Below are 23,728 nucleotides of genomic sequence, written 5' to 3'. Positions count from 1 at the left end.
GAGTCCTCTTTGCATTCACATTGCTAGGTTTAGAAAGGAACCAAGATCTTTTTCCAACATGCACTCTGGGTTTTTACAAAAGTGCAGGACAAGCCATTCAATCAGAACGCGTTATCAGATAGCTAGATTTACCTCCAGCTGGTAATAGAATAACTGCAGAATAAATAACGCAGTAATTATAAACTTTCTACACCCAAGGTAGGCTACTGCCCCTTTAAGAGCTGGAATAGATGTTGTACCCTGTGTTGTGATGTCACCAAATATATCGTCTTCTCACTATTCAAACCCCACAAATCAATAAACAGCTCTCTTAGCCTATAGATCAGATATAAACTGAACCAAAAACAGCACACATTTTGTTTGTGAACCTGCACATAATCTTCTCTCTTTTGTGGCACCAATGTAAAGGTTTATGGCAAGGGAAACGGTGTTGCAGTAGTCTAGTGTGTGGTGGGGGAAGAATGACAAGCGAACCTGGGGAGCTTTGCCTTCACACTGTCCTAAAAAAAAGGGAACCGGGCTGCTAAATTCAAGCGAACCGAACTCAGACCACCTCTCGAGATGGTCTCAGCTCGGTTCGCGTCGGGTGCTCTTTTGAGTGTTTCTTTGGAGTGTTAACACTGAAGAAAAATAATAATAATGAAACCATACAGAGTTCACAAAATTGTCTGAAAGGGACTGAAAGAGTGAAAATACCCTTAGAGACTCTGTAGAGCAGGACAACTATACACAGGAATAGAGGAACTGGGCTTAGATAATCCTAAATAGATTAAATTAGCCTGGGTGCCAGTCTGTTTCTTCTTAAGCCTACTTCCTTCTAGTGGTCATACCTGAGAATGACAAGTTGTCTGCAGCAATAGACTGGACCCAAGCTAAGATAAGATACAGTACTTACCGGTGACTGTTCTTTATGTGAAGTTTGTGCAGGTGGGTTTGTCCCAGGGCTATACTATCAGCATGGAGGGGTGTGTGTGTGTGTGTGTGTGTGTTCCAGTCAGAGACAAAGGTCATTTTATACAGACTGCTGAACAGAATCTCACTGTGCATTTGTGACCTCACCATGACATCATCACAGCAGCCTGTGTTCATGTCTGCTGTAAACATTTGAAAACAGGAGGAAATGCCTCCTCTCCTCTGATGATTTACAGGGATGAAAGAATGAGGGGGTGACTGTCCTCATCTGGGAAACTGGAATGTTGGAGTAGTGTGTGTGTGTGTGTGTGTGTTTAACTATACTTATAGGGACCAGAAGTCCCCACAAGAATAGTAAACAAACAAAAATTTGACCAACTGGGTACATTTTGTTAGGGTTCGTTCTAGATTTAGGAACTAGGGTTAGGTTTAGGGTTAGGCTTTCAGGTTAGGGTACGGGTTAGGGAAAATAGGATTTTGAATGGGACTGAATTGTGTGTCCCCACAAGGTTAGTTGTACAAGACTGTGTGTGTGTGTGTGTGTGTGTGTGTATAAGCCCAGCCCATCTGAAGGTGGGTCTGATACCTTCCTGTATACTTGGATACACACACACGAATGCACCAGTACGCACTCACATACGCATGCACACACACACGTCAGTGCTCAACGGAATCTCACAGGCAAACACCAGAAAGCAGGTGGGTAGGGGTTTCACATGAGTCTAGTTTATTAATCATACAGACAGTTATATACCATGGTGTATTCCTTCTCAGGAGAGCGGCTCAGAAACTCCTCATATACCTCATAGACAGACAGACAGAAAGACAGAGACATATGGACAGTAGACTTGGGCGGTATACCGGGGTATTTGGAAATAGCCATGGGATGGTTTTCAAAACGGTCAATAGTATTTCAACTTTTTTTAATACTTTTGAATATTTGTAGCTACCTTTCTAAGTAAATACATGCAGTCAACTTGTTCAATAAATTAGGAGATAAAGAAAACGTTCTATCATTACAACTGTCAGATAATAGTCCCCAGTCACGTGGTGTTGGTTTACCAGCACACAACAAGAGATAAGAGACCGGAGCCTTGTGAGTCACACACTGTTGTGCAGCATGTACCAGGTGATCTAATTACAGCATGGAATTCACAACTAAAATGTTTGCCAGCTAGATATAGTGCCTTCGGAAAGTACTTAGACCCCTTTACTTTTTTCACATTTTGTTACGTTACAGCTTTATTCTAAAATGTATAAAATATGTTTTCCCTCATCAATCTACACTCAATACCCTTTACTAAAAAAAGCAACAACAGGTTTCGAAATGTTTGCTAATGTATTCAAAATAAAAACTGAAATATCACATTTACATAAGTATTCAGACACTTTACTCAGTACTTTGTTGAAGCATCTTTGGCAGCGATTACAGCATTGAGTCTTCTTGGGTATGAAGCTTGGCACACCTGTATTTGGGGAGTTTCTCCCATTATTCTCTGCAGATCCTCTCAAGCTCTGTCAGGTTGGATGGGGAGCATTGCTGCACAGCTATTTTCAGGTCTCTCCAGAGATCTTCGATCAGGTTCAAGTCCGGGCTCTGGTTGGGCCACTCAAGGACATTCAGAGACTTGTCCCGAAGCCACTACTGCGTTGTCTTGGTTGTGTGCTTAGGGTCGGTGAACCTTAGCCCCAGTCGGAGGTCCTAAGCGCTTCAGGTTTCTATCAAGGATCTCTCTGTACTTTTCTCAGTTCATCTTTGCCTCAATCCTGACTAGTCTCCCAGTCCCTGTCACCGAAAAACATCCCATATCATGATGCTGCCACCACCATACTTCACCGTAGTGATGGTGCCAGGTTTACTCCAGATGCGACGCTTGGCATTAATGCCAAAGGGTTGAATCTTGGTTTCATCAGACCAGAGAACCTTTTTCAGCCTCCAGTATTTATGCTACAGTAGTTTATGTCTCGGGGGGCTAGGGTCAGTCTGTTACATCTGGAGTATTTCTCTTGTCTTATCCGGTGTCCTGTGTGAATTTAAATATGCTCTCTCTAATTCTCTCTTTCTCTCTTTCTTTCGGAGGACCTGAGCCCTAGGACCATGCCTCAGGACTACCTGGCATGATGACTCCTTGCTGTCCCCAGTCCACCTGGCCGTGCTGCTGCTCCAGTTTCAACTGTTCTGCCTGCGGCTATGGAACCCTGACCTGTTCACCGGACGTGCTTGTTGCACCCTCGACAACTACTATGATTATTATTATTTGACCATGCTGGTCATTTATGAACATTTTAACATCTTGACCATGTTCTGTTATAATATCCACCCGGCACAGCCAGAAGAGGACTGGCCACCCCTCATAGCCTGGTTCCTCTCTAGGTTTCTTCCTAGGTTTTTGGCCTTTCTAGGGAGTTTTTCCTAGCCACCGTGCTTCTTTCACATGCATTGCTTGCTGTTTGGGGTTTTAGGCTGGGTTTCTGTACAGCACTTTGAGATATCAGCTGATGTACGAAGGGCTATATAAATACATTTGATTTGATTTGATGATTGGGTATTGTGTGTAGATTACTGAGGATTTTAGTCCATTTTAAAATAAGTCTATAACGTAACAAAATGTGGAAAAAGTCAAGGGGTCTGAATACTTTCCGAAGGCACTGCATCTATATAACCATTACGTTAACGTTCTAAAATGTGCTAAATGCTCCGCAGTTGTGCATTTGGTTTGCTAATTTAGCTAGCTACAGTTGCTAACTGTATCTAGCTAAGTGGCTAGCTTCTTCCAAAATCAAGCTTTGCTTGGTAGTAGCAGAGAATCCCCTCCTGGAACAAGAGCCTTGCTGTCTAATATTTGTTTTGTGAGCTGGGACGTCTGTCCTGAAAATAGTTTAAGTCAGAAACTGTATAAAATGCGGTCATTAGCATTTAGTTAGCATTCCCTGTGGGATTTTACATGTACTTGTTCGTGTAACAGTGTAGGTTCCGTCCCTTTCTTCGCCCCAACCTGGGCTCGAACCAGGGACCCTTGCACACATCAACAACTGACACCCACGAAGCATCGTTACCCATTGCGCCACAAAAGCCGCGGCCCTTGCAACACAAGGGGAAACCCTACTTCAAGTCTCAGAGCGAGTGAGTCACTGATTGAAATGCTATTAGTGCGCACCACCGCTAACTAACTAGCCATTTCACATCGGTTACACTCACCCCCCTTTTGACCTCCTCCTTTTCCGCAGCAACCAATGATCCGGGTCAACAGCATCAATGTAACAGTGTAGGTTCCGTCCCTTTCTTCGCCCCAACCCGGGCTCGAACCAGGGACCCTTGCACACATCAACAACTGACACCCCACAAAGCATCGTTACCCATCGCGCCACAAAAGCCGCGGCCCTTGCAACGCAAGGGGAAACCCTACTTCAAGTCTCAGAGCGAGTGAGTCACTGATTGAAACGCTATTAGCGTGCACCACCGCTAACTAACTAGCCATTTCACATCGGTTACATTCGCATTGCTAACCTTCGGATTACAGTGGCTCAGTGGGGTTTAAAAATAGCGGCCCTTGTGTTCAGTGCCGGTATTACCGAATATCCCGGAATGTCACACGGTCTGTATGAAGGTATGACAATCTGGATTCCGCCCAAGACAGACGGACAGACGGACAGACAGTGGCAGCATTGTTGTGTTGCAATCCCTTTTCAGACCGCTCTACCTTTTAGAAAAGTGTTTGACACACACACACTTGCTGACGTGTTGCTCAACCCTATCGCTGTGTGTGTCTGTGACGATCCAGCAGGGGTGTCAGAGACAAGGGGTCCGGGCTTGTCAGTCTGTCTGCTAGAGGGATTGACACCTCCTCAAGTGTAATGATATGATGATCTGTGTGTGTGTGCATATCGCGTGTGTGCATATAGCGTGTACATGCTTGTGTGTGTGCGCGCGTGTGTGTCATCTTTGACGAGCTGATAACTCATCTCAGTCCCTGTTTGTGTGCTGCAGGCCTCAGTCTGACTGGTGGCCAGGGGGCCTAAATCATGCAGCCTGGGCTCTACATAGCTTCACAGTCTGCACAGATTCCTCTCATTTCTCCCCATGTGTTTCCCTCAGCCAGCCTCCCCTCCCTCCTCCAGTCTTCCCTCCATAGCTAATTGCTAACAGTGCCAAGCGCTGATCCTGATGAAGGCAGCATATTGGTTCCATCTGAACATACGGACCAGAAAAAAAGACCAGGGAAAGCCAAAGCCTTGAGGGCCCGAGGCAGAGGAATGCCAGAGAGCCAGAGTGGATCACTCGCATACAGACAGACAGACTGACACAAGGATAGGCATACATACAGAGTAGACACACAGACAGACAGAGGTAGACAGGCAGGCTGTGAGGTGCAGGAACAGCGGGTTGGTGGCTATAACAGAGTTAAAGCATGGATATGAAGAGGAGACTGTGAAGAGAGGAGGGAGATGTGGAGTGATAGTGTAGGCAGCAGTTATGGCAGCAGTTACTGGATGAGGGGTACAGAATAGTAGAGTAGGAGAGTCAAAGGTTGCACTGTACAAGATAGGGGAGTCAGTTGGGACAAGCCATAGATGACTGATTGGTTGGGGGAGATGGGTTCAGATCTAATATCAGATTGGCCTACCTCCAATCCTAATCTTAACCTTTAGGGGGTTAATGTAATATCTGACCCTGTATCAGTGGTTAGGTTAGGGGCCTGAAAGGTACTGAATATACGTATGATTCCTATTAGTTAAACAAGACACATTACTTTGCTATAGTTGGTTAGGACTGCAGAGTTGTGCTTTGAGACAGACACTCCGAGAGAGAGGACATGGCTAAACACTAGCTTGTGTGGATAAACATGTGGCCACAATTACCAGAACTGGGATTATGGAGGATTCTCTTTTCGCTCTCCGTCTCACTCTCTCCTGACAGTCTCCTCTCTCTTTTCCTCTCTCCGTCTCGTTTTTTTCCCTTGTTTTTACTCAGTATCTCCTGGTCTCTCGTACACGCACGTACGCGCACACACACACACACACACGCACGCACGCACGCACGCACGTAGCACACATACACTTTACAAAAGACAAAGCAGAACCATGACTGCCAAGAGAGTACAGAAGAATGTTTGTGCAGATGATTCTTTGTGAAATAATCTGTCATTTCTTCCCCTTGAATCACCAGAAAAAGAAATAACTGATCACAGCACATTATGAGTGATCAACACATAAGTGTAGAGACCAGCGCGAGGTGAGAAGGACCAAAGGAGGGAGAACAGAGGTGGTGACAGAGAGATAGAGGCAGAGAGAGGCAGAGAGAGGCCAGGGAGGCAGAGAGAGACAGAGAGAGGCCAGGGAGGCAGAGAGAGGCAGAGAGAGGCCAGGGAGTCAAGAGCAAACATCCGCAGATCAGCTTTCCTAAACCCAACACGGAGACAGACACTGACAGGAACATCCTGGCTCCTCTCCTCTCCTCTCCTCTCGGCCCAGACAGAGGGAAGGTGGGGGGTAGGAGGTGGGCCAGAGGGAGGTGGGCCAGAGGGAGGTGGGGGGGTCAAGTGAATGGGGGTGGAGGGGGTAGCTGTCTCTGTCTGAGTGAGTGTGTGCACACGTGCGTGTGCAGCAGTAGGACATGTCCAGCAGCTGCATTACCCCCCTCCTCCTCTCCCTCTCTATCCCAGACTGTTTACTGAATGGAGATGCACAGCTGGTTTGTGTATCAGAGGAGAGAACAGAGGAGAAGAGAAGAGAAAGAGATAAGATGAGAAAGGGTGAAGGACGTGAGTCCAGCTGGAGAAGTGCAGTTTTGGGAAAGGACTGATGTTCAGGTACTTGTTGTTGGGAACACTTCTGATAAAAACACTGTGCACTTTCCCTGAACGTACTCCAAATCTGAACTAACTCGCATACCATTCTGAGTACTGACAGCCCAGGAGGCTGCTGATGGGAGGGCTCATAATAATGGCTGGAATGGAGCGAATGGAATCAAACAAATGGAAACCACGTGTTTGATGTATAGTGAGGGAAAACAGTATAAAGTCCAGAAAAACACATGTCAAAAATGTTATAAATTGATTTGCATTTTAATGAGGGAAATAAGTATTTGACCCCTCTACAAAACATGACTTGGTACTTGGTGGCAAAACCCTTATTGGCAATCACAGAGGTCAGACGTTTCTTGTAGTTGGCCACCAGGTTTGCACACATCTCAGGAGGGATTTTGTCCCACTCCTCTTTGCAGATCTTCTCCAAGTCATTAAGGTTTCGAGGCTGACGTTTGGCAACTCGAACCTTCAGCTCCCTCCACAGATTTTCTATTGGATTAAGGTCTGGAGACTGGCTAGGCCACTCCAGGACCTTAATGTGCTTCTTCTTGAGCCACTCCTTTGTTGCCTTGGCCGTGTGTTTTGGGTCATTGTCATGCTGGAATACCCATCCACAACCCATTTTCAATGCCCTGGCTGAGGGAAGGAGGTTCTCACCCAAGATTTGACAGTACATGGCCCCGTCCATTGTCCCTTTGATGCGGTGAAGTTGTCCTGTCCCCTTAGCAGAAAAACATCCCCAAAGCATAATGTTTCCACCTCCATGTTTGACGGTGGGGATAGTGTTCTTGGGGTCATAGGCAGCATTCCTCCTCCTCCAAACACGGTGAGTTGAGTTGATGCCAAAGAGCTCAATTTTGGTCTCATCTGACCACAACACTTTCACCAGTTGTCCTCTGAATCATTCAGATGTTCATTGGCAAACTTCAGACGGCATGTATATGTGCTTTCTTGAGCAGGGGGACCTTGCGGGCGCTGCAGGATTTCAGTCCTTCACGGCATAGTGTGTTACCAATTGTTTTCTTGGTGACTATGGTCCCAGCTGCCTTGAGATCATTGACAAGATCCTCCCGTGTAGTTCTGGGCTGATTCCTCACCGTTCTCATGATCATTGCAACTCCACGAGGTGAGATCTTGCATGGAGCCCCAGGCCGAGAGAGATTGACAGTTCTTTTGTGTTTCTTCCATTTGCGAATAATCGCACCAATTGATGTCACCTTCTCAGCAAGCTGCTTGGCGATGGTCTTGTAGCCCATTCCAGCCTTGTGTAGGTCTACAATCTTGTCCCTGACATCCTTGGAGAGCTCTTTGGTCTTGGCCATGGTGGAGAGTTTGGAATCTGACTCATTGATTGCTTCTGTGGACAGGTGTCTTTTATACAGGTAACAAGCTGAGATTAGGAGCACTCCCTTTAAGAGTGTGCTCCTAATCTCAGCTCGTTACCTGTATAAAAGACACCTGGGAGCCAGAAATCTTTCTGATTGAGAGGGGGTCAAATACTTATTTCCCTCATTAAAATGCAAATCAATTTATAACATTTTTGACATGCGTTTTTCTGGATTTTTTTGTTGTTATTCTGTCTCTCACTGTTCAAATAAACCTACCCTTAAAATTATAGACTGATCATTTCTTTGTCAGTGGGCAAACGTACAAAAATCAGCAGGGGATCAAATACTTTTTTCCCCTCACTGCATTTGATAACAGACCATTTATTCCATTCCCGTCATTACCACGAGCCCATCCTCCCCAATTGAGGTGCAACCAACCTCTGACTGACAGAGAGAGGGAGCCATGTCTATAAAACCAAAACACGCCCCGACAACCCTGGTTTTGGTACTCTAGTAGAAAGCCTTTCCTGTATTGGCATTGAAGGTTTTGAAAATGTTCTGGGTCATACTGGTCTTATTTTGGATACCACCATTGTATCTGTGTCCAAAATGTCTCCCTATTCCCTACAGAACACACTCATAAAGCTATGGCCAACAGTAATGTGTTATATAAGGAATGGGAGGGGGGGGGTGTAGTACTTGCACCTTGTCTCTACTGAGATCCCTCTCTGTAGGCCTCCCCTTACATTACTACCAAAGAACTCCTGGAGAATTCCGCATTCCTGAGGCGGTTGTTAACATTCTTCTCCGCTAACTGAGTCAGCCAGTACAGCTGGCTAGGGACAGAGCTGCACGTGAAAGTGTGGGAGTTTGTTTAAAGATATTCTACAGTACTTTTGTATACTCTTTAGCCAGTAGTTCTGAAAGTAGCACCCACAAGCTAAAAGTGGTCACAGAAAATTGCGTGTTACATCACAAATCAAATCAAAACTAATTTTAATAGTCACATGCGCCAAATTAAAACAGGTGTTGACCTTAGTGAAATGCTCACTGACAAGCCCCTAACCAACAATGCAGTTTAAAAAATACAAATAAGAAATAAAAGTAACAAGTAATTAAAGAGCAGCAGTAAAATAACAACAGCGAGACTATATACAGGGGGGTAACGGTACAGAGTCAATGTGCCGGGGCACCGGTTAGTCACGGTAATATGTACATGTAGGTAGAGTTATTAAAGTGACTATGCATAGATAATAACAGAGAGTAGCAGCGGTGTAAAATAAGGGGTGGGGGGGGCAATGCAAATAGTCTGGGTAGCCATTTGATTAGATGTTCAGGAGTCTTATGGCTTGAAGCTGTTAACAACTTGGACCTAGACTTGGTGCTCCAGTACTGCTTGCAGTGCAGAAGCAGAGAGAACAGTCTATGACTAGGGCGGCTGGAGTCTTTGACAATTTTTAGGGCTTTCCTCTGACACTGCCTGGTATAAATGTCCTGGATGGCAGGAAGCTTGGCCCCAGTGATGTACTGGGCTGAACGCACTACCCTTTGTAGTGCCTTGCGGTCGGAGGCCGAGCAGTTGCCATACCAGGCAGTGATGCAACCAGTCAGGATGCTCTCGATGGTGCAGCTGTAGAACTTTTTGAGGATCTGAGGATCCATGCCAAATCTTTTCAGTCTCCTGGGGGGGTTGTCGTGCCCTCTTCACAACTGTCTTGGTGTGCTTGGACCATGTTAGTTTGTTGGTGATGTGGACACCAGGGAACTTACCGCTCTCAACCTGCTCCACTACAGCACCGTCAATGAGAATGGGGAAGTGCTTGGTTGTCCTTTTCCTGTAGTCCACAATCATCTCCTTTGTCTTGATCCCATTGAGGGAGAGGTTGTTGTCCTGACACCACACGGCCAGGTCTCTGACCTCCTCCCTATAGGCTGTCTCGTCATTGTCGGTGATCAGACCTACCTAGTCATGAGTGAACAGGGAGTACAGGAGGGGACTGAGCATGCAACCCTGAGGGGCCCCTGTGTTGAGGATCAGCGTGGCGGATGTGTTGTTACCTACCCTTACCGCCCAGGGGGCGGCCCGTCAGGAAGTCCAGGATCCAGTTGCAAAGGGAGGTGTTTAGTCCCAGGGTCCTTAGATTATAGATGAGCTTTGAGGGCACTATGGTGTTGAACACTGAGCAGTAGTTAATGAATAGCATTCTCACATAGGTGTTCATTTTGTCCAGGTGGGAAAGGGCAGTGTGGAGTGCAATAGAGATTGCATCATCTGTGGATCTGTTAGGGCGGTATGCAAATTGGAGTGGGTCTAGGGTTTCTGGGATAATGGTGTTGTGAGCCATGACCAGCCTTTCAAAGCACTTCATGGCGACAGACGTGAGTGCTATGGGTCGGTAGTCATTTAGGCAGGTTACCTTAATGTTCTTGGGCACAGGCACTATGGTGGTATGCTTAAAACATGTTGGTATAGTACGATTCGATCTTAGTTCTGTATTGAAGCTTTGCCTGTTTTATGGTTAGTCGGAGGGCATAGTGGGATTTCTTATAAGCTTCCGGGTTAGAGTCCCGCTCCTTGAAAGCAGCAGCTCTAGCCTTTAGCTCAGTGCAGATTTTGCCTGTAATCCATGGCTTCTGGTTGGGGTATGTACGTACGGTCACTGTGGGGACGATGCACTTACTGATGAAGCCAATGACTGGTGTGGTGTACTTCTTAATGCCGTCAGAAGAATCCTGGAACATATTCCAGTCTGTGCTAGCAAAACAGTCCAGTAGCTTAGCATCTGCTTCATCCGACCACTTTTTTATTGACCGAGTCACTGGTGCTCCTGCTTTAATTTTTGCTTGTAAGCAGGAATCAGGAGGATAGAATTATGGTCAGATTTGACAAATGAAGAGCGAGGAGAGCTTTGTACACATCTCTGTGTGTGGAATAAAAGGTGGTCTAGAGGTTTTTTTCCCTCTGGTTGCACAGTTAACATGCTGATAGAAATTTGGAAAAACGGATTTAAGTTTCCCTGCATTAAGTCCCCGGCCACTAGGAGCACCGCCTCTGGATGAGCCTTTCCTGTTTGCTTATGGCGGAATAAAGCTCATTGACTGAGGTCTTAGTGCCAGCATCGGTCTATGGTGGTATGTAGACAGCTAAGAAAATAACAAATAAACTATCTAGGTAGATAGTGTGGTCTACAGCTTATCATGAGACACAAAATCTTGAGACTTCCTTAGATATCGTGCACCAGCTGTTGTTTACAAATATAGATAGTCCGCCCCCAATTGTCTTACCAGACGCCGCTGTTCTATCCTGCCAATACAGCGTATAACCAGCCAGCTGTATGTTGATAATGTCGCCGTTCAGCCACAACGCCGTGAAGCATAAGATAATACAATTTTTATGACCCGTTAGTAGTTTAATCTTCCTCGTAGGTCACCGATTTTATTTTCCAATGATTGCATGTTAGCTAGTAGAACGGAAGGCAGTGGGGGTTTATTTGATCGCCTACGAATTCTCAGAAGGCAGCCCGACCTCCATCAGGTTTTTCTCCGTCTTCTCTTCACACAAATGACTGGGATTTGGGCCTGTTCCCGGGAAACCGGCCCAGTATGTCCTTCACGTTGGACTCGTTAAAGGAAGAAAAAAAGCTTCTGCCAGTATGTGGAGAGTAATCGCTGTTCTGATGTCCAGAATTATTTTTGGTCATAAGAGACGTAGCAGCAACATTATGTACAGAATAAGTAAAAAAATAAGTTAAACAACGAAAAAAAAAACGAACAAAAAAACAAAAGGTGGTTAGGAGCACGTAAAACGTCAGCCATCTTCTCCGGCGCCATGATACATTTCCACGATCCAGTAGGGATATGTGCACCACGTAATTTCTCTCGCTCTACTGTTTGTGCATCTTGCTAGTTGTCACTCAAATGGTGAGGGACTGAAGCTCAGTGACAAACTCAAATTGCTAGGGGCTGGCCAACGTGGGGAGTAAATGTAGGGAAAATAGCACTGCACAGCTTTCAGAAAACCATTGCTTTCAAACTAGGGATTTCATGGCTAGCTAATTGAGGTAAGTAATTCTGCTCATAGATTATGCATGTGAGAACCACATATTGACACATTCAGCCCAAAACAGGAGGTTTAAAAAATACTTACTAGTCACCAAATTACTGGAGAATCAAATCTAATGTTATTTGTCCAACGCGCCGAATAAAACAGGTGTAAACCTTACAGTGAAATGCTTACTTACAAGCCCTTAGCCAACAATGCAGTTAAGACAGGAAGAGGCGACTCCGGGATGCTGACCTTCTAGGCAGAGTTGCAAAGAAAAAGCCATATTTCAGACTGGCCAATAAAAATAAAAGATTAAGATGGGCAAAAGAACACAGACACTGGACAGAGGAACTCTACCTAGAAGGCCAGCATTCCGGAGTCGCCTCTTCACTGTTGACGTTGAGACTGGTGTTTTTAATGAGGCTGCCAGTTGAGGACTTGTGAGGCATCTGTTTCTCAAACTAGACACTCGAATGTACTTGTCCTCTTGCTCAGTTGTGCACCAGGGTCTCCCACTCCTCTTTCTATTCTGGTTAGAGCCAGTTTGCGCTGTTCTGTGAAGGGACTAGTGCACAGCGTTGTACGAGATCTTCAATTTCTTGGCAATTTCTCGCATGGAATAGCCTTCATTTCTCTGAACAAGAATAGACTGATGAGTTTCAGAAGAAGGTTCTTTGTTTCTGGTTATTTTGAGCCTGTAATTGAACACACAAATGCAGATGCTCCAGATACTCAACTAGTCTAAAGAAGGCCAGTTTTATTGCTTCCTTAAATCAGGACAATAGTTTTCCGCTGTGCTAACATATTGCAAAAGGGTTTTCTAATGATCAATTAGCCTTTTAAAATAATAAACTTGGATTAGCTTACACAAAGTGCTATTGGAACACAGGAGTGGTGGTTGCTGATAATGGGCCTCTATACGCCTACACAGATATTCCATAATTTTTTTTTTTTTTTTTTTAAATCAGCCGTTTCCAGCTACAATAGTAATTTACAACATTAACAATGTCTACACTGTATTTCTGATCAACTTGATGTTGTTTTAACGGTAGTGTAGGTAAAATGGGGTTGGGGGGGTCAATGCAAATAGTCCGGATTGCCATATGATTAGCTGTTCAGGAGTCTTAAGTGTTTTTAAGTATGAGCTTGCTGGCTTGTGTTGAATAACAGTGCCTGTTTGTTTGTGTGTGTGTGTGTGGGCGGGGGACATGTTTGTGTGTGTGTGTGTGTAGACAAAACAGATGCTGTTGGCTACATCCCAGTGAGTCCACAGACTCACAATGGGGTCCTTCACACCCCCAGAATTCCTGCCACCAGACGTGTCTCTCTCTCCCTCTCTCTCCCCATGTCAATCAACAAAAATGATCTGAGTAATAGTATGCCAACATGTATTTATTTAACCCTTGTTTTACCAGGTAAGTTGACTGAGAACACATTCTCATTTACAGCAATGACCTGGGGAATAGTTACAGGGGAGAGGAGGGGGATGAATGAGCCAATTGTAAGCTGGGGATGATTTTGTGACTGTGATGGTATAAGGGCCAGATTGGGAATTTAGCCAGGACACTGGGGTTAGGTACAAAATCTGTTGTTCTGCCCCTGAACAAGGCACTGTTCCCCGGTAGGCCGTCATTGTAAATAAGAATTTGTTCTTTAACTGAATTGCCTAGTTAAATAAAAGGTTAAAAATATATATTAATTGCCCAGGGGCATTGGGATATTTAGACCAGAGGAAAGGGTGCCTCCTACTGGCCCTCCAGCAGTCCTGGTCTCCCAACCAGGACCAACCCTGCTTGGCTTCAGAAGCAAGCCATCAGTGGGATGCAGGGTGGTATGCATAGCATGGCTTGAGGGTAAGCTAACAATCTAGCTTAACCATGCTAGCAGAAAGAGCACATCATGAGCTCACAGACAGATCTTGTCACTCCTAGCCTTAGTTCTTAGTGTGATGAAGGTATAGGCAGTCATAATGCCAGAACTTAAGCTATCTGATGGACTGGGGTCCTGTGGCTTTCTGTGAGATTCTATCCACCATCTGTGTCGAAGACTGCTTGTTGTACTGCACTCACCCCTCAACATCTCCTTTCCTTCATAAACTCCTGTTTTTATATCCCCTTCTCACATTCAACATTTTTATTGTTCTTTTCATGGACAAAAATACAGAAGTGCTTTGTTCTAACACTTCTCTAAAATTAAGTTAAGTGATGTTGTGAAATGCAAGCAGAGACAGGAAGAGAGATGGTGAGGATAAATAGGATTATAATGCTGAAAAGCTGGACTTGTGGTCAGACTTGGGGTCACAGAGACTGAGCGTTTGCTTGAGTCTGCCTGGAGTGCCAAATAGGCAGGTTATAATGTTTTGGGACTTTTCTATTGGTTTATTAAAGGGATACTTCAAGATTTTTACATGAGGCCCTTTATTTACTTCCCCAGAGTCAGATGAACTCGTGGATACCATTTTTATGTCTCTGCATGCTGTTTGAAGAAAGTTGCTAACTAGCGCTAACACAATTGTTAACTAGAGTTAGCACAATGACTGGAAGCCTATGGAATCTGTTAGCATGTTAGCAGATACTATAGACTCCCAGTCATTGCGATGACGCCAGTTAGCATTGTCTGGCAAAACTACCTCTAACTTCCTTCATTCTGGACGCAGACACATAATCTGACTGTGGGGAAGTATATAAAAGGGCCTCAAAGCAAACCAGAGTGAATTTTATATCAAAGGGACCAATCTGAGGGAAGCCCTGGCTAAAATTGTCACGCCAATAGAAAGTACTTAATTTAAAGCAGACATCTGCCTTACACAAACACACACACACCATCTCACACACTTAGTGAGTTCGAAAGTATTCAGACCCCTTGACTTTTTGCACATTTTGTTACGTTACAGCCTTATTCTAAAATGGATTAAATAACATAAAAATGTCTGCAGCATTGAAGGTCCCCAAGAACACAGTGGCCTCCATCGTTCTTAAATGGAAGAAGTTTGGAATCACCAAGACTCTTCCTAGAGCTAGCCGCCAAGCCAAACTGAGCAATCAGTGGAGAAGGGCCTTGGACAGCGAGGTGACCAAGAACTGATGGTCACTCCGACAGAGCTCTACAGTTCCTCTGTGGAGATGGGAGAACCTACCAGAAGGACAGCCATCTCTGCACCACTTCACCAATCAGGCCTTTATACTTGAGTGGCCAGACGGAAGCCACTCCTCAGTAAAAGGCACATGACAGCTCGCTTGGGGTTTGCCAAAAGGCTCCTAAAGACTCTCAGACCATGAGAAACAAAATTCTCTGGTCTGATGAAACCAAGATTCAACTCTTTGGCCTGAATGCCAAGTGTCACATCTGGAGGAAGCATGGTGTTGGAACCATCATGCTGTGGGGTGTTTTTCCAGCAGCAGGGACTGGGAGACTAGTCAGGATCGAGGCAAAGATGAACGGAGAAAAGTACAGAGAGAGATCCTTGATGAAAACCTGCTCCAGAGCACTCAGGACCTCAGACTGGGGCACACAGGACAACGACCCTAAGCACACAGCCAAGACAACGCAATAGAAGCTTTGGAACAAGTCTCTGAATACCCTAGAGTGGCCCAGCCAGAGCCCGGACTTGAACCCGATCGAACATCTCTGGAGAGACCTACAAATAGCTGTGCAGCAACGCTCCCCATCCAACCTGACAGAGCTTGAGAGGATCTGCAGAGAAGAATGGGAGAAACTCCCCAAATACAGGTGTGCCAAGCTTGTAGCATCATACCCAAGAAGACTTGAGGCTGTAATGACTTCCAAAGAGAAATTAGCCAAATTTTCTCAAAAAATGTTTTTGCTTTTTCATTCATGGGGTATTGTGTGTAGATATATGTGGGGGGGGAAAACAATTGAATCAATTTTAGAATAAGGCTGTAACGTAACAAAATGCAGAAGAAGTCAAGGGGTCTGGATACTTTCTGAAGGCACTGTACATTAGAATACAAAGTACAAAGCGAAAACAAAGGCCTCACTGACAGACACATGATCTAACACTCGCTTCTCTCTCGTTTTTACTCTCTTCCTATCTGTCAAACACAATCACGCACTATAAACACACAATGAACCTTCTAAAGCTTGAAAATCTGTCTTGAATGCTTTTTCTTAGAATCACACAGTGAAATAGAGCTAATGTAATATACAGCGACAGGACCTGGACCAGAGAAGAATTTCCAAGAGCTCAAGGGATTCTGTTACACATAGTACACAGCTCCCGACTGACGCAGATGGTTTTAAATCACTGTTCTCAAAAACAACTGAAAACAGACAAAAATCCTCCTACCTCTCCCTGGGTCTGTCTGCAAAGAGAATACCATTATCCTGGTCTATTATTACATCTCAAGTTGACCAAAGACCAGGGAAGATCTCAAACTTTTCAAAATGTCCATGAAACCAATTTGTCAGAGTAAAATGACTGTTACCCGAAACGAAATAAATTCAAATGTATACTGAACAAAAATATAAAATCTAACAATTTCAAAGATTTTACAGAGTTACAGTTCATATAAGGCAATCAGTCAATTGAAATAAATTCATTAGGCCCTAATCTATGGATTTCACATGACTGGGAATACAGATATGCATCTGTTGGTCACAGATACCTTAAAAAAAGGTAGGGGCGTGGATCAGAAAACCAGAAACACTTTACACATTGCGTTTATATTTTTGTTCAGTGTACTGCAAATGTATATATCGTACCAGTCAAAAGTTTGGATACACCTACTCATTCAAGGGTTTTTCTTTATTTGTACTATTTTCTACAGGGACGCTGTTTCACTCACTTGGATTCTTTGTCCGTTGAGACATACATTCAGTCACTTACAAACTTAAGGAAAATTATGTCAACAAATTGGGTGAGAGTTCACTTTTTTGGGGAAGCCTGGCTTCCCTTGGCATCCATGAATATAAGCCACGGACAGAATACTAAACGTTTAGAAAAAGTTGTTTTTTCAGTAAGGCTGAGACATGGATGACCATGGGAGATGTAGAGGGCTGATGAGAGGGTCTGGTGGTGTAACAGACACCATCCTGTCAGACAGACCCCACTGTGACTGGGAAACCAGTGTTTTCCATGGCGTCTTTGACCAATGTCGTCAACTAACCAATTAAACAAATTCCATAAGGTAGTGGGAGGGAGGGAGGGCTAGTGTAAACAGTGCTGTGAACACTGAGGCTGAAGCTTTTAGCTGACGAGCCGAGATGGTGAGCAGCAGAGTACCCAGATCCTCAGAGCACACGTGCACACCTGGCCTCAGCTTTGTCTCCATGGAAACGATGTGCCGCTGCTGCCCTCCGCAGCCGGGTTGTTATATAATCAAAGCGATTCAGACCAGAGCCAGGCGATTAGCTCTCGCTTTCTGGATCACATCCAAGTCACACCCACTCACAGGGGTGCTTGTATGGTTCTTTGTTTGGTTAGTCAGTGTTCTGTCTCAAAACTGGGAACACGGAATGGAAAAAGCTCTGGAAAAAGCTCCCTCCCAAGCTTTTTACAGAAGCTGAAATAAGGAGCTTTCCTTTTCCTCTCCCTGCTTCTTTACCTGGAGGAGCTGTTGAACTCAGAGCCACCAAGTGCACACACACACACACACACACACACACACTGTGAAAGCTTAGATGCCTCCCTGAAGGTAAGTAACACACTGATGCCCCTCTGCAGCTGCTCTAAGTCAAGGTGGCTCCTACCAGTGTTGACAGAGTGACAGGGGAGTGGTTGGAACACGTGTGGACCACAGCTATGGACTCCATGGCAGAGATTGGGATATGGGTTGTAGAGAGAGCAGGGTAGGGCAAAGAGAGACCCAATCCCAAATCAACCCCATACCACCCTAGGAACTTATTGAGATCTGAGACGATTGAACAGGTATAAGCAATATGGTAATAACTCCACCTTGCCCTCTGACAGGCTAGTAAGAAGTTTCTCCATTTTGCTTATTCCTATCCAAGGCTCTGGGGTTGGGAGAGCAGAGAGCAGGGCAGTGTCTGTGCAGAATCACTAATCTACAAATCACCTTAACGAAGGCCCAAATACCTAGGCCTATGTGATCAAGACTAGCAATTTTGTACCTCACCTTGCTCAAACTGATCCCGTCAAACACACTGAGAGTCTCCAGACAGAGAGAGGGGAACATTGAGAAATGGCTTTTCATCCCAGCAGCCGTTAGCATTGGCAGGGGGAAAGTTGGTAGTCGGGTTGGGGTAGGTGGAGGCTAGGGCTGGGAATTGCCAGGGACTTCACGATAGGATATTATCACCATACTTAGGTGTCGATATGATATGCATTGCGATTCTCACGATTCTATATTTATTGCAATTCGATACTGTGATTTTATTGTATTTCGATGTTCCAAACCTATTGCTCACCATATGTCTTCTGCAGAGGGACAAGAGAGAGCCATGAGAAAATGATCAGCACACACACACACACACACACACACACACACACACACACACACACACACACACACACACACCTCTGATATAGCTGTTAGTATTCAAATCTCCACCCCTCTAAAAAGCCCTACTTCTTTAGGTGTGGAAATCATCTCTACTCTCCTCTGCTTTCCTACATAAACTGAAAGCCCTGGAACAGCATAGAGCCAGGGTGAGTAAGTAAATAAGTTAAAAAAAATATAATCTTCTTTTGTAGCTGGCATTCCCTGATAAATAGATGTAGTGGTATCCATGGAAACTAAACCAAGCTCTCTCAAAGCTACCTTGAAAAGACGTCTGAGGCAAGAGGGAGGGCGAAAAAAGGGACTGTGTGTGTCTCTGCTTGCGTGTGTACTACAGACTGTGGGCAGATTGAGACCTTACTAGTTCACACTGGACAGTGAGGTCCACTGAGGAGCTCCAACTAATCAGCTTCAACCTCACAGTTCAGCAGAGGACAGAAGTCTGGGAAAAATACAGGCATGCACAAACACCAAGGGCTAGGCTAGCCTGGCACCGCAACACAAACTGGAGACCAAAACCCCAGGCAGTGTATGCATCCCAAATGGCACCCTGTTTCCTTTATAGTGCACTACTTAGGAAAAATTGTGAATTTGGGATGGAGACTGTCAGTTTCCCATTGGCTGTGCTGAGCCCCAGACCTAAAGACCAAAAGCCCCACTGTTCCCTTCTCTTCTGTCCTGCCAGAAGGTTATACAGGATGGCTGGTTGGATTTCAGCAGAACATTTTCACAGGTGTTCTGGAACAAGTCCTGTCCTGACAGAGATCAGCACCTCTGCACTAAATAGTGTCTGCTCTTCTAATCAGTCAGTCATGTGATCTCCATGTGCACCCCTCTTAAAAGGTACAACCTGACCTGTTCTTTCTAATAGCACATAGCATAGCCAGTCACTCAAAAAGAATAGAGCTTCATTGTCCATGGTGAAACGTCAAGTGGTCTTGTGGTTGTCTGTGTTCGGTGTGTTGTGATTGAATGAGTTAGATCATAAGTGGTCTTGTGGTTGTCTGTGTTCGGTGTGTTGTGATTGAATGAGTTAGATCATAAGTGGTCTTGTGGTTGTCTGTGTTCGGTGTGTTGTGATTGAATGAGTTAGATCATAAGTGGTCTTGTGGTTGTCTGTGTTCGGTGTGTTGTGATTGAATGAGTTAGATCATAAGTGAGCCACTGGTTTGGTGTGTGTTTATATTCAAAGCCTTAACAAGCCTGCCAAACATCTCCCACCATCTCACCCACAACTGGAGGATGTCTTAGTTACAGCCAACATAACACACTGTGCCCCTACCACTCTCCTGGGTTCCCCCCTGTGCACACACAGGGAAGTGTTGTCTGTAATAACAGAACATGTGTCTCTCCTGCTTTTTCAACCTGCAGGACTGTTTGCTTTAGGTTGAACAGAGAATAGACTTTGACTCAGACAGCTCGCAGGATAAACATCTAAATTAGACAGTTATCACAGCTAGGCAAACACACACACACACACACACACACACACACACACACACACTGATAGAAGACATGTGCCCATAACACACACCTACGATATGTGCCAGGATTACAGTTCTAACACAAGCCCATTGTTCTCACCAGTGATACACACCAATGAAACACACATAACCGTGTGTGTGTGTGTGTACCTTGTAGCCGTTATGGGTGCTTTTCTTCAAGAGCGGCGTGGTAGAGCACAACTCGATGGCCTCTGGCTCATGGAATATCACTGTGGGCAACGGCTCCTTCCTCAGTGTCAGAACGTTCAGCTTGGTCTTCAGCATCGTCTGGAAGTGCTGGGGGAGATAATGTCATGGTCAATCAATCAACCAATCTATCTATCCATCTATCCACACACCCACCCGTCCATCCATCCACCTTTACATTAATGTATCCATCCATCCATCCAGGGAGACTGACTGACTGACAGAGAGACTGACTGACAGACAGAGAGACTGACTGACTGACAGACAGAGAGACTGACTGACTGACAGACAGAGAGACTGACTGACTGACAGACAGAGAGACTGACTGACTGACAGACAGAGAGACTGACTGACTGACAGACAGAGAGACTGACTGACTGACAGACAGAGAGACTGACTGACAGACAGAGAGACTGACTGACAGACAGAGAGACTGACTGACAGACAGAGAGACTGACTGACAGACAGAGAGACTGACTGACAGACAGAGAGACTGACTGACAGAGAGAGCATATAGGGAGCTGTTACAGGTTAATAGTATAGCACCATATAGTATAAAACACTTTGTTGTAGTAGTACATTATACGCATGACACTAATATAATGTTATTGATGAATAAAATGTTAGATTAATAGATCACATTCTTAGTTCCCACATTCCAAGTACTTTCTATTCTGCTGAAGTTGTGCGAGTCATGATTTCATTAGCCTGCTCGGTTTTGTTTAGGCTTTTTCAAGGAAACCCAGAAATTCCACAATCCCATTCCCTGCCTCTGTGGGTGGGAGACCAGAACGGACATGTGGTTCTGGTCGGCCTTACAAAACCCCAGACTCTCATCTCCTGTTCTGATGGACACTTCACACGCAGAGTGAGAGAGAGAAAAACAGAGAAATAGAGAGTTAGAAGGTCCCTCATCTGTTGTCCACATTTCAGCTGAAGAATAGGAGAGGAGGGATTGTCACCCCAAACCAGAGCACCAGTAAGGCTACAGTTACTACCCATCCTCCTACATTACCCCACTACATCTCCATCATACAACCCAAACTCCACCTGTGGACGAGACAGGGAGGAAAGATGACGAGGAGAGAAAAACAGGAGAAGGAGAAGAACAGAGTAAAAGAGAAGTGGAGGAGAGGCAGTTTTGAACCTAAAGCCACATGTGCGTAAACGCTCGCTGACCTCCGCGTCAGAACGTTATGCCTTCTTGACAGTGCTCCGCATTCCTGTGGTCAGCCCGGATCGGAAGGCGGGAGGCTCACACTGGCACCGCGCAGATTAAAACTGGAATTCTATTCATAATATTTTCACTGTATTTTCATTATTCCTCTGAATAAAAAAAAAATTGCCTCATAGAATCTACAACATTTGGAACTCGATTTGGGTTGGGGATGAGTGTCTGATTCTGGATCCAAGGAATTGACATTGATATGCTCCTCGGATACCCAGTACAGGTCGGTCGGTCGCACGCACGCACGGCTGTCTGTACAGTCTGGTCCCCATCTAGCCCATTCACTGAAATCTTTAGATGCATTTCATACTCTAATGTGTTTTTAAAAGGTATGCCACATTCTCAATAACAGCCCGGGATTTTACTGGTATACATTTCACGCATGAGCAAGGCACGTGACTTTTCCCAAATAACTTTTGGCTGAATGTTATGGATTGTGAGAGAGCATTTGAAAATAGAGGGGAGTAGAAATGGTACACTGTTTGGAAGTGACCGTTCTGGAGTGAGAGAAGGGGGATTCTATAGCTCTGTGAGAGATAAGAGGAGACACATACAGGGATTTTGCTGCCATTGAAATCCTTGGGCGGTCTGCTGATACAGAAAAAAAACCTGCTTGTTGTTGAGAAAAGTAAAACTAACGCACTCACACACAACAAAGTAAAAGCATGAAATTACAGAATGTACTCACTGTTCCCTTTTCAGTCATTCCTTTACAAAATGACATTGACAAAACACTAGCCAGCGTTCAGGTAGGCCTAGATTGCCTCTGGAGTGTGTATGTGCGCGTGTGAACCGTGATTCGTGTCTGTGCACACAAGCGTGTGTATGCACGTACGTGTGTGAGCGCGCTTTGACCGTGTGATTGTGTGTGTGTAGTTTGCAGGTCATAGATGGTATGGTATGGTACACTCCCAGCCCTCAGGGAGCATTCCTGTTGGAGTAGACAGGCTCTCAGGTCAATCATAGCATAAGCCACAGTACAACAACCCACTGAAAACGGCTGAGACACAGAATATAGGGGTCATACATAGGCTTGGCCGTTATACCGTATACCGGGTTATTTGGAAACAGCCACAGGATGGTTTTTCAATACCGTCAAAACGAGTTATTCAAAGTGTTGTAGCTACTTTTTAAGTAAAAACCTGCAGTCAACATGTGCAATACGTTAGGAGATAAATATTGCCTTCTTCATTTCACCTGTCAGATAATTTTTCATTATGAAGTTCACTGCTACTGCCCAGTCACATGGTGTTTGTTTACAACAACGAGAGACCAGAGCCTTGTGAGTCTCACTGTTATGCAGCAAGCGCCAGGTGATCTAGTTACAGTATTGAATTACCAACTAAACGTTTGCCAGCTAGATATAACTATTAAGTTAACTTTTTAAATTGTGCTAAATGTTCTGCAGTTGTGCATTTGGTTTGCTAATTTAGTAGCTAGTTAGCTATCTCGCTAAGTGCTTAGCTTCTTGTAAATTCAAGCTTCGCTTGGTAACAGCAGAGAATCCCCAACCTGGATCAAGAGCCTTGCTGTCTAATATAAATTTTATGAGTGCAACAAACTGTGAGTAGCATTTGTTAGTTAATTGTATTACTTTATGAGCTGCGATGTCTGTCCTGCAAATAGATTAGGTCAGAGACGGTATAAAATGTTCACAATGCACTTGTTAGCATTTAGTTAGCATTCGCTATGGGATTTTACATGTACTTGTTAGCATTGCTAAGCTTCGGATCTCAGAGGCTCAGTGGGGTTTAAGTACCAGTATTACCGAATATCCCGGAATGTTACAAGGTCGATAAGAAGGTATGACAATCTGGATACCGCCCAAGCCTTGTCATAGAAACATACATACATACCACCTTATTCAAACACACAAACGGACTGATATACAGCACACCATTGCAAACACTAGTCTGTAACATCCACATATAGCATTCAATAGAACTGACTCCAAAATGTTCTACTGGATACAAACACAAAGATTCACAGACACATGCACGCACACACACACACAGACACACACCCAGTCTGAAGATGAAAGAGCAGAGTGGAGCAGACTAACAGATGTTTGAGAGCAGGGCTGGTGTGTGTTGGCGTCAGGGTGAGACAGTGGGCCATCTCAACCTGGTCTCAGACTGCTATCAGACCAGCTCTCTCTCTGGCTGGCTGGCTGGCTAGACGCTCACATAAACCAACATCAGCCTTGGCCTCTCAACTCACTCTGACAAACACACACAC

At 44.9% G+C, this 23,728-nt stretch overlaps 1 protein-coding gene across 1 annotated transcript in view; it reads right to left on the bottom strand.

The window, feature by feature from the left end:
* The window catches only part of LOC106612574 (PTB-containing, cubilin and LRP1-interacting protein), a 37,752-nt gene that overhangs the window by 6,967 nt on the left and 7,057 nt on the right, over positions 1-23,728 (bottom strand). The window contains exon 2 of the mRNA XM_014213855.2: positions 20,206-20,352. Coding sequence (XP_014069330.1) covers positions 20,206-20,352 — 147 coding nt within the window. The remainder of the gene's footprint in view (positions 1-20,205; positions 20,353-23,728) is intronic.

The sequence above is a fragment of the Salmo salar genome, chromosome ssa09 (genome assembly GCF_905237065.1).
Source record: "Salmo salar chromosome ssa09, Ssal_v3.1, whole genome shotgun sequence".
Classification (NCBI taxonomy): domain Eukaryota; kingdom Metazoa; phylum Chordata; class Actinopteri; order Salmoniformes; family Salmonidae; genus Salmo; species Salmo salar.
This window is presented reverse-complemented; position numbering and strand designations above follow the sequence as displayed.